Raw genomic sequence first — 17,514 nt, 5'->3', positions numbered from 1 at the left:
CATTTGTATTAGAATTGAACCCTGAATTTATTTTTATTGTTTATTTATTTTATGTATTTATTTGTACATTTATTTTTATTCTTTTGAACTTTTATTTACTTATTCTCTCATTTATTTTTATATTAATTTGATTGATTGATTTATTTTTAAATGTATTTATTCATGCATTTATTTATTTTTTAATATTTATTTATTCCCACATGTATTTATTTCCAGATTGTAGTTTGAGTTTGTAGTTTAGCTTGAGTATGTAGTTGCAGTTGTGTTAGCTAAATGGACTACATCATGTGTCGAGGCTCAGCTAACTCCAGATAGGGGTGTTATGGGGGGATGGGGTTAATTCATTAACTGACACAGATTCACTATAACAGTGTTAGTTGTCGTCTGCGTATACAATGGGGCTGCTGATAAACTAAAGTAGCAGAGGGTGAATTCAAAGTGATTTAATTAACTTAAAGTAGATTTTCACTTTTTGTCCTCTTTATGTGCTATGGAGAGGCAACTGTGAAGACAAAGAATGCAGTCATTTCATTAATTTAAATAATCTCTCTTAAAATGACAGATTGTATTTTTATTATATATATGCATATTTATGTTTTCATATTTTAAATTTGATCATGATTCTTAAATTAAATCACCAAATAAATATAAAAAAAAAAACAAATCAATAAAGGCATTTTAGGGGAATATATTGCACCAGTCTCAGTTAAAATTACAGATTTTATTTTTATTTAATATTTTTATTTAATATTTTTAATATATATAATGCATAGTTTATATTGTAATATAAAAATAAAAAAATCAAGCAAAGCAATACAGGCATTGTAGAGGAATATATTGCATCAAAAATATCCCACTGCTGCTAATTGAAGATGAGGTCTGTGTAGACTACACTCTTAAAAATAAAGGTGCTTCACGATGCCATAGAATAACCTTTTTGTCTAAATGGTTCCATAAAGAACCTTTAACATCTGAAGAACCTTTCTGTTTCACAAAAGGTTCTTTGTGGCGAAAGAAGGTTCTTCAGATTATAAAAAGGTATAAAAGAGATGGTTCTTTAAAGAACTTTTGACTGAATGGTTCTTTGTGGAACCAAAAATGGTTCTTCTATGGCATCGCTTGAAGAACCTTTTGAAGCACCTTTATTTTTAAGAGTGTATAGATGTAATTAACGAGGAGATGCAGAGAATAAGAAATAAGTTTTGGAAAAAAGCAGCAGCCTGATCTTTAAACCTCCATTACTCACTCCCACTCGGGGCTCTGAGAGGCCAAATGCAGTTTGAATCCATTGTTCAGTGCTCGGTTTAACTGTCTGTTAGCCATGACAGAGGAAAACAGAGAGACACCGTCCCCTGGGCCATGAACCTCAACCGTCAATCCTCTCTCATTACAAACATTTCTCATTAAATACCAAGCTACTGCTGATCTGTCTCTCTACTGAAAATAAACAATTGAAAAAGTGAAGTATATCAGTTCCACTTCCATACTCACTCTATCACTTGCATGTGAAGCATGTGGTTTGTATATGCTGACATGTAAACAAAACAAAAGAGCCTAAAGCAATTGTACCACCATGAATGTTATGTAAGCTTATTGCTTTATCTTTATCATTTAATTTTTTATCTGTGAAGAGAAGTGAAAGCTTTCCTCCCTGAAAAATCAATTTGTCTGATTTAAATGCAGAATATGAGCAAATAATACCATCTGTTTATCTCCTTTACTTCCATTTTGAGTTCTCTCTCTGAAAATTGTTTCCGTTTTATTCATAACCCCTGGGCATGAAACAATGACAATTATTTCAACAGTCTGCGGTAGTCGACTCTCCAAATAAATATTCCTGAGAAAACCTGCCTGATGATGCTCTGGAGCTTAATATATGAGCTTGTTGAGAGCCAAGTTATTGTCTTTTTTCAATGACTTCCAGTTAACTGAGCCAGGACTTCATGTTCTGCTTAATCTAGGTCCAAAATCAACCATAATTATAGGAGAGGAAAAGCACACCTTGACACACTCTCAAATCTTTTGTTGTTTTTATTTAGCCACTTCCCACTGAGGACTAGTGAGGTGTTAAACGTTCTCTCACACAGATTTTGTCTTGTGTATATGTGTTGGTTAAGTTTTTGTCAGGCTGAAACAACACTTGTTTATCTGTCATCTCTCTTTATTCAAGGTTTCTTTCATCTTAAACACATAATATGCTCATAATCATAATTCAGTTATATTAACATTAATGGGTGTTGATACCTGACATGTTCAAGTGTGTAAGATTTCAAGTCTTAAAATATGGATCAAGTGTGGAAGATAATTTACTCTCCCTAATGTCATTCCAAACCTGAAAGCATTTTTCTTCTTCTGCACAAAAATCAGATATTTTGAAGAATGAGGGTTACCAAATAGTTTTGGTACACATATATGTCAATCGTATAGAGGGGGGGGGGGGCTCAAAATACCTTCTGTTATGTCCACAGAAGAAAGAAAGTCATGCAGGTTTGAAACAACATGAGTAAATGATGACAGAATTTTCCTTTTTGGGTGAACTGTCACTTTAATAATAAATGAGCATCTTAATGAAGACACACAAACATCTGCGTGACTGTTCTTTATAATATATTGAAATATGACTACATATTTTCAATGTCCTTATCATATTCTCAAACCACATCTCACAACCGCATCTCTTACTTGCATTGAGACAGAGGCTGGTAGAAAGCCAATCCAGGATGCTGCTATTCAATCCCCAATGACAGTCTCTCTCTCTCTCTCTCTCTCTCACACACACACACACACACACATTCACAACTTAATTCACATATAAACAAATACTGTTTTTCCCTTTCCCTGTCTGTCAGATAAGCACCCTGACTCTTTCCCATTAGATGATGGACCCATGGGAAAGGATGCTGCTGGCGATGGAGAAGGATCGCTTATCTCTTACCTTTCATTATCCCACGGGTGAAAACAGAAAGAGAGTGGCAAGATGAAACAGGAAAGATAAGGCCAACAGCTTTGGATAACAGAAAACCATTGCAGAGACAGACAATGAGAAAACACCAGATGACAACCATGATAAGCGTGTGAGATGTTTCATAGGTGAAAAATCATATACTGGACCACAACCACGCAGAATCCATTACGGTTCCAGAGATTTTAAAAGAATGATAAGTGCCTAGTGTGTGGTGCTTTGAGATACGACCCTCTGAAAATGTTTTGACTAAGCATAAGGTCACAGTCTACTTGTCTTTCCATAATGCTTACAAGAGAAAGAGCAGTGCATTGTCTTATCAGTGCACAAACACTCCTTCACTATCACTATTTTAAGCAATAGTTCACCCAAAAATAAACATGCTTTCGTTGTTTACTCACGATCATGCTTTTGAAACTCATATGACTTTTTTTCTTCCATGGAGATGATGTTAAACAGAATGTTCAAGCAATTCTTTTGTATTATGAAAGTGAATGGTACTAAAAATACCCTTATAACAAAAAAAAAGTTGTCAGAAATTCACCATTGCGGTGACAATGTTTCAGATATTATGGGCTGGCATATTGGTGCCTGTATATTCTACAAGTTATAACTGTATATTTAATCAAATGATATAATGTTAATATATCTACTCAAAAATAAGATACACAAAACACCATCATGCTAACACTAAAATAATATAATAAACATTAACTAAATAACATAAAATGCAACACATAACTCCCTATTGTACATTACTAATAAAAATAAGAAGAAACAAAATTATTTAAATAAAACTGAATCATATGTTTCACGCCGAGACTTCTGTGAATGCCCTTTTACTGTTTTCACCATTAATTATATGGTCTATTTTTTACTAGCAAAATCCATAAATTTGATTACATGTAATGTAACTCTAAACCATTCACAGTTTTTACCTTTATATGATAAGTTTTTACTGTAGCATTTTTGTAATATTGTGCATGAGTTTATCTTTTTCTTTTTCATTGTGAACATTTTTGAAAATATCTTCTTTTATGTTCCCCAGAAGAAAGAAAGACAACGTGAGGGTGTGAGTAAATGATGACATAATTTAAATTTTTGGGTGTACTGTCCCTTTACTGTACCTGACTTCTGTTGTCTCTCAATACATGTCCTTTCCATGCTCTCTGGTGTTCTCCTGTTCCCAGTGGAGTGAGTCCGTGAGTCCGTGAGTCCGTGAGTCCGTGAGTCCGTGAGTCCACCCAGCAGGACCATGACAGAGGGATCGGCAGATGCCAGGCAGCAGAGACTAAATACTAAAGACTAAACACTGAATTAAACAGGTTCTCCCCGACCCCCCATCCCACCCCACAACGTGCACAAAAAACTCACTCGCACACATGCACCACCTACTCTCTGTCAGTCTCTATCAGGAAATAGATACAATGTAAACAAAGTCAAGGCTGCTTTATGCTCATTAGTATTGGGTGCTTGTCTATTTTTATACATTAGCTTGCACATGTGTATACAAATCCAAACCACTATTGTGCCAGGCGTTTTGTTGTTTAGGGAGTTAAGGCATGCTTGAATTACACGTGTTTCAGAATGTGGGTACTGAAACTCCACTGCCTTTTGTAAGGATTGTTCATGTGAATAAGTGCATGTGGAAGTAGAAAGAGGAAGAGTTTTGATGGTGTTGGTGACCGATGTCACTTGAAATGTCAAAGATATAATGTCTGTTCATACAGGATAAATACTGTGAATGTGAATATGCAAAAGTGTGGTGAAAAAGATGATAACCAAGAAGAAAACATTGGTCTTCATAAAAATAAAAAAAATAAAAAAACTTAAAGCTGAACCTTAAAGCTGTTCAAATAAATAGTTAGTTATAGCTATTTATAGCAGGACTGTGTTATAAGATACAGTACACATGTAATTTTTACTTTTTCATGCTTCCGTCCTTTCATCTTTTTCCAAATACTGCATCCCACCAAATCCAAATTCTCTTTCCTTTTCTTCACCTAGACAAGCAGCTGCGGTCCTTCTCGCTGTGAATGGAAAGCCCCAGGAGAGATGGAGGATGAGTGCGACTAGACGCTATAGGTCAAAGGTCGAGACTGCATGTGCCAGAATTCTATATGGCACATCAGTTAGGCAAATGTACACACCTACTAATCATAATATATATATATACACACACTGCACTAAAAATCTTTAAAAGGGTCATTATAGTTTGGTCATCTGTTTGTACATTTTTGCAATATTTTAAACAATATCAGACAAATAATGTGTTTAGCAACTTCAATTGCAGTGTGTTATATCAAGATAAATGAATAAATTGTATTATATATTTGGATAAATTTATTAATTATGCCTTCAGAAAAATAAAAAACAAACATAAAAAGATAAAAAAAGAGGAGACTAACTTTTCTTGAACACTTAATTCACTGATGTCACTATTTAAACTATTTATTATTTAGTTTTATATTTTGAATATATGTTCTATATATATGTTTTATATACATGACAACACAAACGTCCCGCCCCTCACCTCAGCAGCATGTACTCCAGTTGTATTGTAAACAACGGCGTCGTTAATATCGCTTATCAGTTTGAGGCCGATTGAGAAGCAAGAGGATATTATTGAAGATGATTGTGTAGAACCTGTGCAAGCACGGCTTTTAATTGTAGGCCTAAGTTTTTTGTTTGTTGTCTCATACTTTTAGATACGCTGTTATTTGTAAATTCTACTGCTTATGTTAGCTTTTAATATACAGTTTTATCCTGATTAAAGCTTTAATACAGTACTGCAACTGCACGTTTAATGTGCATGTTTAACGCTTCTTATAGCTATGTGAAAATTTTGAACTTTCAGCTTCGTAACTTTGCAGATATTGTTTATGCTCAAACAGCAACATCACACACTAACTAATGTTAAAAAAGTGAAATCGCAATCAACCACCCCTTTAAGAGAAATTTTACTTTAGACATTTTTATTTCTATTTCAGCAAAAAAAAAAAAAAAAATGTTTTTAAGTCAAGATTTTCATCTAATATTTATATTTTATCATCTATTATTTATAGATTTATTTCAATTAGTGAAAACAATTTTTAATAGTTTTAGTTTTAGTTAACAGTAACAACACTGGGATGAGGCAGGCCAAAGAAGGCATCTTCATGATGAAAGAATAATTAATTAATTAATTAAAATGATTGGTTTGTCATTGTTTTTAGAAGAATGTGTTAAGCTGGTATCAATTATTCTTTTTTTTTTTTTTACACACACACACACACACATATTATATATATATAAGACTAGAATTCTATAAAGATAAAATTCACTGCTTTCTTATGTCTTCTTATGCTATAAGACAAATTGACTGTGAAATTGGCCATAAAAATGTCAGACACAGTTGTTCATATTAAGCAGCAGCACATTACACAAAGAAGATACAGAAAATCAGCTTTTTCTTTCCCTAAAAACACACAGCCACACACACACTCATTACTCACCCATTGCTGTGTCAAAGATCAAAGCCCAGGGGAGCTGACCTCGGTGTTATCCCTGCCATCCCAGTTACACTTCCTTCCCTCACTCCCTTCTCACACTTTCCACCTTCCAAACTCCTTCCAAAGCAAATCCTTCTGCTATTAAGCGACAAAATGACACAAGGCATAAGTTCATGCTCAGTGACTGCATCCCTGCGCACAGAAGCACTCAGCTGAATTATGAATATGAATATCATATTGAATAATGAATGCAGGATAATGTTTTTGTCTTGAAGCTGTGCAAAAAGGGATGAGACTCAGAGACTCGCAGATGTAGGACAAGGGTTTTGATACACTGGCTCGTGGTTAAGGCTGGCTTGTTTCTTTCGGATAATGTAGCCCGTTGCTTTTGTTATATGCTTTCTAATTTATGTTTTAGGACTGTGGATTTATTAAAATATAACTCATTAACCACAAAGGTTTCTGTGATTCTATGAGCTAATACATGTGTATATCATACTTTTGAAAACTGTACTTGACCTTACAATTCCTTAAAGGGTCATATTTTTATTGTTTTATTTTCCCCCCTGAGATTCCCTTATAATATTGGTAAAATTGGTAATACTTTACAGTAAATACATTTGGTAACACTTAACAAGTGAATTCAGGTTACAGTAATTAGGACATTTGTATCTGCACAGTATGTTTGTTTTTCTGACGTCATATTTGGAAAGGTCGTTCCTGTTGAGCCGTGTACGTGTGTGTATGCAGTATGAGTGTTTGCTTTACAGATTTAGGTTAAACATGTAAATGTGGGGCAGTGGGACCTGTTCGATAGTTTTCCACATTCACACAAATCCCTTTGGTTTCCTTCTTGTGTAAAGCTTTTACATGTACATACACTTCTGATGAAAAGGAAAATGATTTCCTTCTCCACTCAAAAACAATCGCAAGAAAACCCCAGCACAAGCAATACTTGCTCCACTTGTTTCAGATATCTATTGCATTGAAACTCCACAATAAAACAATTGCTGACTCAAGAGGACCAATGTCAATTTCTTCCCTAGAAAGATCAGTATTTAATTCGATATGCACAAATAACACATAATTTCTTAGCATTTATTTTATTTCCGGCAGCTCAAATAATAGCACATTGTGCTAGCAACATCAAAATCAATCATTGTTTTTGCCAAAGTCACAGATTTAGGTTCAATAACAAAGAATGAAAAACATTACTTTAAATCCTGTTCATTTTCCAAAATGACGATTCAGTTATTTGTTTACTTGAGACTTGCTGTGACCTGATCATTGAATCAGTGAGATGTTAATTGTTGCATTCAGATCGGATCAGTCAAACTCACAGATATCATGGAAAAACATTGCTATTTCTCACGAGCTGGGTACTTTGTAAGAATTCGTAAGATGTAAATCTCACAAAAACGATTTTTAGAAAACCAGAAAGCATGAAGGTTCACCCCTAAACATAACCGTCAATGGAGCATAAACAGATTGAAAGCGTGCAAATGAAATTGAACGAATTAGAAGCCAATTTGCTCAAATGTAAAATAGTTACGAATTGCCATAAGATCGCCAGATATTATGCATTGGAAGGTAATGAAGTAAAAGTAAAGGTAGTAAAAGAAAAACATTCTGTTTACTTGTTGTGTTTGGCAGAGAAAACTTGTTGGACCAGCAAATGGTGCATTTTAATGCCTAAAAGATGAGATAAGTATATCAAGTCACCTTTATTTATATAGCGCTTCATACAATGCAGATTGTGTCAAAGCAGCTTTACAGAGTTAAACAGGAAAAACGTGTGCTGATAATGCAAGAGGACAATAGAAAACAGTCGGTTTATTAGTTAAAGTCAGTTCATTGTTGATTCAGTTATCTCATCATCCAACTCAGTTCAGTTCTCTTCCAATAGTGCAGTCAAGTCAATAATGTTGGCAGAAATTGTGTATATCTCAGATATATCTCCTCTTGCCTTTTATGGAATGTTTTAGTACACAGTACATCAGGATTTTAAGATGGTGAGGAAATGATTTGAATAAATATGCATGAATGAAATCTCTTTGGTATAATGTTGAACTTGTTGTCTATGCTCACAGTGTTGTTTGGGGGGAGGGGCACTAATGTTACACCCTGAAGCCTAATGCTTAACCTCATTTGCCTCATTACGTCTCGTGCCAACAGATAATACAGAAAACTCTAAGCAAGGTAGCTCAGCCTGATAATCCTGTCACGAAGATAACACTGAAAGCTATTATTATCGCCAAAGGTTTAGCACTGCCAGTTTGAATAAAGAAAAACAAACAGTGAGAAGCTCTAATTGGTGTGTAATGCAGGTCAGTGTCCCATCATCCATCAGGGCCATCATGGAGTGAGTCATATGACATCCCATTCACTACTCGGAAGCATAACCTCATTGAACAAGAGCCAGCAGAGGAGGAGAGGGTCCAGATCAAACACAAAGCTGTAACCACATATGAAATGAGCGACAAAAAGAGCAGCCACACTTCTAATGAAATGCAGTGGGAGAATGACCCATTTACCCAGCATGCCCCGGGGGTCTGAAAGGAAAAGACTGTCTTATGATGCCAGTATGCAAAGTAGGTTGGATGTGAATGGAAGAAGGAAAGGAAGAGTGAGAGAGGTGGCACAGTAAACCAGGACACTGCCAGAAGAAGGTCTAGGTCATGGCTCAGTATGTATGGTGTCTGCCCTTGGCCATATTTTTAAGGGCAGGGCTTCATAGGTTAGGTTCACCCACATATTTATGGCCGTACAAGCATTGATGTAAAGAGAGTGAATGATATATTATCTCTGAAGTAGTGCTCTTGCAGATTTTGGAATGAGAAGGCATTTCCCCACAAGGATGAAAGAGCCACAAACAGGTAGAAAGCAATGAAGCATCTCTTTAAATTTCACTTCTGTGACAGAAATAAAAAGTTACATACAAAGTACACACACACACACATACATCCCCACATTTATCTGCTACAAATTATTGTTTTAAAATATACAAACTTACCTGTAAACTGTGTAAATTAATGTCAAGTGCAAGTGCTGTAAAATTCTAAAACAAACAACAACAAATTGTTTTATTTAAAAAATGATTGATTAAACACGTCAACAATTAAAAAAGAACAGACACTGTGTACGTTATGAGGACCACATGTCCCCACATGGATAGCCAGTAATAGCCAATTTTGACCTTTTGGGGACATTTTTTTTAGTGCCATGTTGAAACAAGCTTATAAATCATACAGAATTAAGTTTTTTTTTTTCTAAAAATGCAGGAAGTTTTGTTTGAGAGGCTAGGTTTAGGGTAAGGGGATAGAAAATGCAGTTTGTACAGTATAAAAACCATTTCACAAGTTCGTCTGCACATCCAGTCCTGATGGTTAATTGTAAACAAACTTGGCTTGCTGTCCTCAATGGAGGCTCAAACCCGAGGCTCGGTTTGAAATCTGAGTTCAACCTCCCCATTGTGGTACTACATAGAGGGAGAATAACAGAAACAGAGGAGGAGATGGGGAGGTAGAGGGATGCCCGAAGAATTGTTGCTGGGACGGCACAATGACTGCTGCTTATATAGGCTCATAATGATGATTGACAGGACTGAATGATTAGGCTCCTCCCAAACCTACATATGGAGCTTCATTATGTCTATGGAGAGTCCACATGAAACATGGAAAACCAAGGTGTGTATATGTGTGTGTGTGTGTGTCAGTTTCTTGAATAATAATTAGATTTATGAAATAACTGACATGCATTTGTGCTTGCAGTGAAGTAGGCATCTCACGGTCTGCAGATAAACTATTAGCGAGTTGCATATGTTTGGATGTGGATGAATGGCATTTGGGGGACCAGACTGACTACAAGCTAACGGTCAAGAGGATCATTATACTTCAGTCTTCACCTCTGGTTTTTCGTTGCTTGAAGACAATGCAAGAAGCCAGGGATGGGGAGGGAGAAGACAAATGGCATATGAGTTTCCTCTAGAGAGCAAAAAATGCAAAATCTGAGCATATAATAGGACTGAGCTGGAGGAAGGGGGCTAGGAGACAACAATGGGTTTAACGACAGAAGCAGGGGGTTGTGTACGCTCAGTTTAAGCTGTTTGGTTGGGGGTGGGCAGACACACGTGCCACTCTTGGTGGGAGGGGACAGGATGGAATTGAGGGAGCACAGCCAGTGGTGCCCAATCCAGCCCTCTGCTTTGTTCTGCCAGCTGTTGGTGTCACGGTCAACACCCGAGAATCAGTGGACCCCAAGGGGACAGTCACCACCTTAATACTCACCAACACAGTTCTCTGTTAGGGAGGGGTAGATTGATGTTGAAATAGTGAGGCTTTCAACTGAAAAAAGATCAGACATAAATGTTTTATTTTAAAGCTGCTCCACAGAAGATGTTTAGGGACAAAATGAATAAAATTCCTTTATTGAGCTACTGATTTCTGAAGGATCCTGTGACACTGAAGACTGGAGTAATGGCTGCTGAAAATTCAGCTTTGCCATCACAGGAATAAATTACATTATTATTTACATTATTATTTTAAATTGTATTAATAATACAATTCATTCACTTTTTTACTGTATTTTTGCAGCTGTGGTGAGAATAAGAGACATTCAAAAACATTAAAAAGTCTTAATTATTCCAAACTTTTGGTCACTAGTGCACAAACAAAAATAAATCATTATTCATCATTATTCATTGTGCATGCAACTTGCAATTTTATATTTCAAGCACAGATGCCGATAGAGGTGCCGAAGATTCGTAGTGGAGCTTTAATACTGATTATTTATCTAGCATGAAAATAAATGATACATTTCAGAAGACAGGTCACAAGAAATGTACTTTGTTAGCAAATGGTTGTGTGAGACAGGAACTATTTTCCCTCCGCTCTTTCCAGCACTATTCAAACAGAGATTTAATAGCAGAGAAAATAAGCATTATCTGGAGTTTTTCACTTCACTAAATAATGATCTAAATGTAGCATTTACTGTAGGCCAATAGGTTTTCATGCTGCTTGATATAATAGTAAACTATAAAAGTTGTTAAATGATTGTTTAGGACTTGGTTAGTGGCAGTTTTATATAGAAAAATAATTTAAAAAATAAATAAATAAAAAACTTTCCATCAAGTTAAGGTATCATATAGAGCTGTACAGTTTACAGTTATAAAACCATGAAGAGTGTTAGCATTTTCCAGCCATGAATTCCCTCAGGAATTTCCTATGGGTTTTTAAAACAGCAGTTTTGATTCGGGTGAAATAAGGTCTATTGTTAACATTACTTGAAGAGACTTTAATATTTTACTGTAATATAAATTAGACAGATATAACGCAAGTTAAAAGTAGTGTTTTTGTTAAAAATGTAAGTTGCTAAGTAACTACCACAAGGATGTATGTCAGTTTACTTGCTTGAAAAATCAGTTTAGCCCTTTTAGCAACTTAACACCTAACAGTATAGCACCATAACAGTTTCAATATGCATATATGACACTGTGTAATTTATGTTGTAGAACAATCTGTCTCTTCAAGTAGTTCACCACAGACCTTAATTTACTCGGGAACTCTTCTAAAAACCCATTGTGAATTCCAGAGGACATTTGGTGAATTAGACTTTCTTCAGCTCAACTGAGGTAGCCTACAATTTGTGATGTTGTCCTTTTTTCCTGTTTTTAAAGCAAAGCAAGTCTTTGGATTCACATCACAAACAAATCTTGTACATAACCGTCCAGCTCCTGGTTTGTTTTAGAACCATGCAGTCTTTATCACGTTTGAAGACATGTTGTTCGGTCAGAGTAACTGCTGCCCCCTGTATAAACTGTAAGAATGATTGAAGATCTGCAGGTGGCACCCTGTGAGGCTTACTGCTGCCATCAAGAGGTTTCTGATGGTTTTCACATTCAAAAAATGAGTAGAGTTCTTATTGTTGATATTAAAAAGGACATTAATGTGCTGTTCACTTTCATTTATTCACTGATACACAACCAGTGAGTTTGTTTCGATCTTTAAGTCCTCTTGAGGCCTTGTTTACAGTCTACGTGTTAAAGTTTTAGTTGGAGTTGCATCCAAAGAAAACTGTCTCAACTTGTCCAACATTTTTTGTAGTTGTGGTGTGAGGAAAAAAGTGACAGTGACAGTCCATATTCGAGGTTTTGTCATCTACACACGGAGCCCTGTTTCAGCATGACTGAATGGCAGATGAAAACAGATCAAATTGAGGTGTAAACACAAATGTTTATGGGAAAAGATGTGTATTGAGCAGGTCATTCTGGGTACATCAGAGTTAGTGTAGGTTGCTCTTCAGGTTCTTGTATCTAACACAGAATGGTAATGAAGAGTAGAGTCCTGTCTATAAGCCAAGCCAGGAATATTTTAGGTTAAATACAACTTGCTGTAGTGTAATATTCTTATTTCTTAAGTGTACTATTCTTATTCCTTCTGTTATTTTAGTGTCACTGAGTTTATATTCATACTGTGAATAGGGAATTTTATTTTGTAAAATTTTTAAGTCTTAGTAATTGTATTGCAGTTTTATTGTGTTTTGTCATTTTTATTAGTTTTTTAATATAGTCCAAGTAACAGAAATGTTCTTTTTAATATTCTTTTATACATTTATAATATAAAAATACAGCATTATATGGAATCAAATATTTAATTGAATAGGTTTTTATTCATTTTAAATGAACATATTTAAGATTGCGTTTTCATCACATCAATTTCATTCTTGTGTGTATCAAAAAAGATTCAATGTTTACTGACTTTAAATGATCATGAGCTGAAAGTGATTTTATCATTCTATTCTTGTGGTATACTTTAAAATCAGTGTGTATTTTAATGTTAATTTTGCCCCAAATAATTACGTTTGTTTTCTCTTTTGTACAAATTGAAGTTTTTTTCAGCAGCATGTGAAAGATGATTTTGATGGAGATTAACTTGTATTTAACATTCCTTCGAGGCATTGAGATATGAAATCATTAAAATGTGTGGCAACAAAAATGTTGTTCAATAATAACTTGACACCTGCAGTTATTATTGAGAAATTCTCACTTTTCTAAAACACTAATTGGTAACAGTAAAGCAGAGAGAACTGAGGATTTGAAGAAATTACATTTAAGAACACAATTTAACCGTGTATGATTATCTGATCTTTCTTTAGACATATCTGACACTGGAATATTTCACAGCAGGTTTACCATTATTTGACCCTTAACACGGAGTATTCCTCAATATTTCTCTGTCTTTCACAGCTGGTTGAGCAGTGAAACATATTCCCACATGCAGACTCACTACAAGACTTCTGAGGCAGACTTTAGTTCAGGTTGCATTGGGCTAAACCCAGATCAGGACTGGACAAGAGCCAGATAAACTGCCCGCCTCTCTCCCCCCTCCTCTTTTACCCCTTTTTTTCTGATGTTCTCTTTATGATAGCTTCCATTTCCTCTGTTCTCTGAAAGTTTGCTTTCAAGAACTGTAATCATAAATAAAATGATCTGTGGATTCAAAAACAAGTCTTTATGGGATCAAAACTAAACTGCCATAAATCCATAACAAAACAAGCACTGGACATTTGATATGTGAAGAGTTAAACTAAAGCACAGACGTCACAGTGAATAGTGAAGTCACGTGGTTGTCTCAGATGTTTACTTGCACAGTCTCTCACAGTATAAAATCCCTACTAAAGCCAATGCCTCCCACTAGCTCTCTCTCTCTCCTTCCTTTCTCCACCCACTCCTGTGTTTTCATGGTCAATAGTACCAACACCCCTAGCAGGGGCATACGCATAAAACAAAGCTTTTTTTCCCCCCCTGTATTTTCTTATTTGTGATTTTGTCAGCCTTATCGTCTTGTCTCTCTGGAAAACTGTGAGTACGATGAGGGAACTTTCTAGTAGCAGCGGGGGGAGAAGGATAGCAAGCATGGACTGAAAAATGTAAAGAAAATGCATATGTGCACTTAAAAAGCATATTTAACTACGAAAAATACTTTAGTTCAAAAGATGCAAAAGATTCTGCAGCAAGAGAAAGAGCTATAGAGTATTGATAGACATCGATGAATAGGCCAGCATTCAACAGCGTTTAATGCACATGAGTTTAATGCATTTACATAATGACTTCCTTGCTTTTACTCACTGTTGTACATGATCATGCTGTCCGTATCTTTCCAGTAGAAACTCCTCTTCAAATAATGTTAATTAAAAAAAATAACAGTGTAAAGAGCCATCTATAGTCATATAACAATAAGTAGTAGGGCAAAATACAGCAGATTATTGACTTTTATAAATCATTTGTTAATTTGTTTGAGAGTTTAGTCTATAGGGGTCATTGTGAACTCTTGGTTTGGGCTTTTGCCAGTTTTGTCCATTTTAATTATTTTGTCTCTCTCTCGCTGCACATGGAGCATGCAGAAAGTTTTTAGCTTTGCACAGATGAATAAAACGTGTTTTATGACAGTAAGTGTCCATTTGCGTTCTAAAAAATAAAAAGTAATTAAATAAATTATATTTTTAATGTGTTTTTGTTCAATAAAACCCCAAGTTTCCCAGAACTGTGCACCAAAACTCAGAATGTTTATTTTTAACCAGTGGATGATTGGTGGAGTTTTACTGTAATTAACAGAAGAAGATGATTATTATGTGGCCAGACTAAACAAGCAGGGATTTGGATTTGATCCAGAACAGAAGGAGGAACTGAAACATCACAGATTTTATATACCATTATGTATACTTAGCAAAATAGTAAAAACTCAAGGCTTTCCCTTTTACTCAGGATCTCGATAGTCATTTGGTACTAAACAACACTAGAACTGAACGTAATACACAAGCATATGGAAGCACTAACATTGAGCCTCATTCATGAAACACGATTGTAAATCGTTCGGAAAGTCGTTCTGACGTAAATTTTAGAATTCATGACAATGTTCGCATTTTGAAAATGTTAGTTGGTACGAAAGAAATGTACACCTGCTCCCTGCCATGTGTAAATGGCGCATAAAACATTCAAACGTTCTGTATTATTTTAGACAAACTGATGACAACGCATTTTTTCACTGTGTATTATAATGATATTTTTTTGTTTTTTTACTTTTTTAACTTTGGGTAAAACCATAGACTGTAGGGTAAAACGAAGAGCTCGTCGTCAGTGACCCCTTTTTACACAGCCGCCCAATCACAGTGGAGGAGGGGCGGGACAAACACTACATTGACCAACCATGATAATACCTGTACAACACAACAATGGAGAAGTTAATATTGCTGGTTACTGCATTATATTCTTCTAAATAAGATACTCGTAACATGTTACTGCCGTAAATATTCCAAATCATAGCAAACAGCGCGTCACTCCAGAAAAGTGCAGTGCCTCCAAAGCTCTCTCAAGCACCACCAGCTGGTCGTTTTCAGAAGAGCACCTGGCATTAGCTGGCTAAAAACACGTTAATTTATTCATTTATTGTTAGGCATATAGCCTATTAGTCTCTTATGCATTTATGCAATATAACTTGCCAAACCTGAGAACTGAGTTCAAAGGTTTCCACAGCATAGCTGTAATTCATATGCGGGGAATATGCCAATTATGAATGAGCGTGCACGCGCGCCCTCTTTACGAATGATTGGAATTCATTAACATACACTTTTAACTATCAACCTTTACGTATTTGTGAATCTGAAGGAGAGTTTTACGCGTAAATGACTCAGAATTGACTCATATATTTACGAATGTTTCATGAATGAGGCCCATTAAGAGCATGAAGTTCAAGTTGGCTTTAAGAACATATCCGGTTCTGTGTAGATCACATGTAAGTTAAACATGTAGGTACACAACCATTTGCGTTATATTTAACCTCAGTCTGCCAGGCGCTGTGGTCTTTCTGAGAACTTTTGAGTATGTTTTCATTTTCTTTTGTGGATCAGATGCTCCGCTTGACAGCCGGACGTGTAGCGGGGCTTTTGTCCAGACGAGGAGCGGCTGCATTCAGCTCCAGCAGCGTCAAGATGGCCAGCCATGGGCATGCTAATATGACATGTCCTTTTAAAGAACAGAATAAAATGTAATTAAATGAATAAAACTAGGATGATCAATGAGTGTATGTTTGTATTTTTCTCATTAATCAATTGATCATTTCCTCTGGTTCTCACAGGTGGGGTGACAGAACAGGCAGATATGTCTGTACCCCTGTACTGGGACCGAATGGACACTGCTCTGCCTGATAAACCATACAAAGACACCCTCAGTGCTGCAGACAAGAGCCTGAAGCAGAAGGAGAAAGGCCCCTGGAACAGCCGCTCCAAAGAGGAGAAACTTGCCTGTTAGTACTGCTCCTGTGTATTTTATTCCTTGAAGACGCAGGTTATGCAGGTGAAGAGGATGCTGGACATGCGGGTGAACCCTGTGGAGGGGTTCTCAGCCAAATGGGACTATGAGAAGGGCCAGTGGAAATAGATTAAAGGAAATGCAGCTGTGAGAAACACATCAAAGCCTTGCTACTTATCTGGCTTTCTCCTTTGTCAGTCTTCATGCATTGCTATGCCGTCCTTTATGCGAACATTTGAATATTATCCAATGGGCAACCTCATAAAATTTGAGCAAGCATGAAAATGTCCACAACACTGAATGAATCACAAGCATTTCCTCTTGACTGACAGAAGTAAAACTTGAAAGAAATAACATCATGTATCTTTGTATTCGTTCAACAAAAGAAACGGACATAATAACCACAAGAGTAGATGTCTTGTGAATTCAAATGGGTTTTTATTTCCTTTAAATGATATCAGACATTTAAAAAAAATCCTAAGACATAAAACAATTAATTCAGGGGTGAAGCTGTTTAAATAAACCTAAAACCTTAAAAAAATAGTTTTCTTTTTGTTCTCGTTTAGGTTAATTTGTCTAAATACAAACACAATAAGTAACAAATACACTTCAAAAGAAATTATAATGGAGTTTAAGGCCATAGGAAGGAACAATATGCGTTTACACCAAATATCATAAATAATATTTTCAAATCATCAAATGCTTTAAATATTTTTCACTAAGCTATGATGAGCTAGTCTAATCGTCATTTAAGTTAA

At 35.7% G+C, this 17,514-nt stretch overlaps 1 protein-coding gene across 1 annotated transcript; it reads left to right on the top strand.

Annotated features, from left to right (window-relative positions):
* The first annotated feature begins 14,163 nt into the window (after window positions 1–14,163).
* LOC107562451 (cytochrome c oxidase subunit 4 isoform 2, mitochondrial-like) lies at window positions 14,164–17,141 on the top strand. Its single transcript, XM_016247084.1, has 4 exons — window positions 14,164–14,311; window positions 16,357–16,455; window positions 16,583–16,747; window positions 16,787–17,141. The coding sequence occupies exons 2-4, from the start codon at window positions 16,357–16,359 to the stop codon at window positions 16,883–16,885; spliced, it is 363 nt and encodes a 120-aa protein (XP_016102570.1). The 5' UTR covers window positions 14,164–14,311; the 3' UTR covers window positions 16,886–17,141.
* The last annotated feature ends 373 nt before the right edge of the window (window positions 17,142–17,514 follow it).

The sequence above is a fragment of the Sinocyclocheilus grahami genome, unplaced genomic scaffold, assembly GCF_001515645.1.
Source record: "Sinocyclocheilus grahami isolate Dianchi unplaced genomic scaffold, SAMN03320097.WGS_v1.1 scaffold824.1, whole genome shotgun sequence".
NCBI lineage: Eukaryota > Metazoa > Chordata > Actinopteri > Cypriniformes > Cyprinidae > Sinocyclocheilus > Sinocyclocheilus grahami.
The sequence above is the reverse complement of the archived record's forward strand: the minus strand, read 5'-3'. Positions and strand labels throughout refer to the sequence as shown.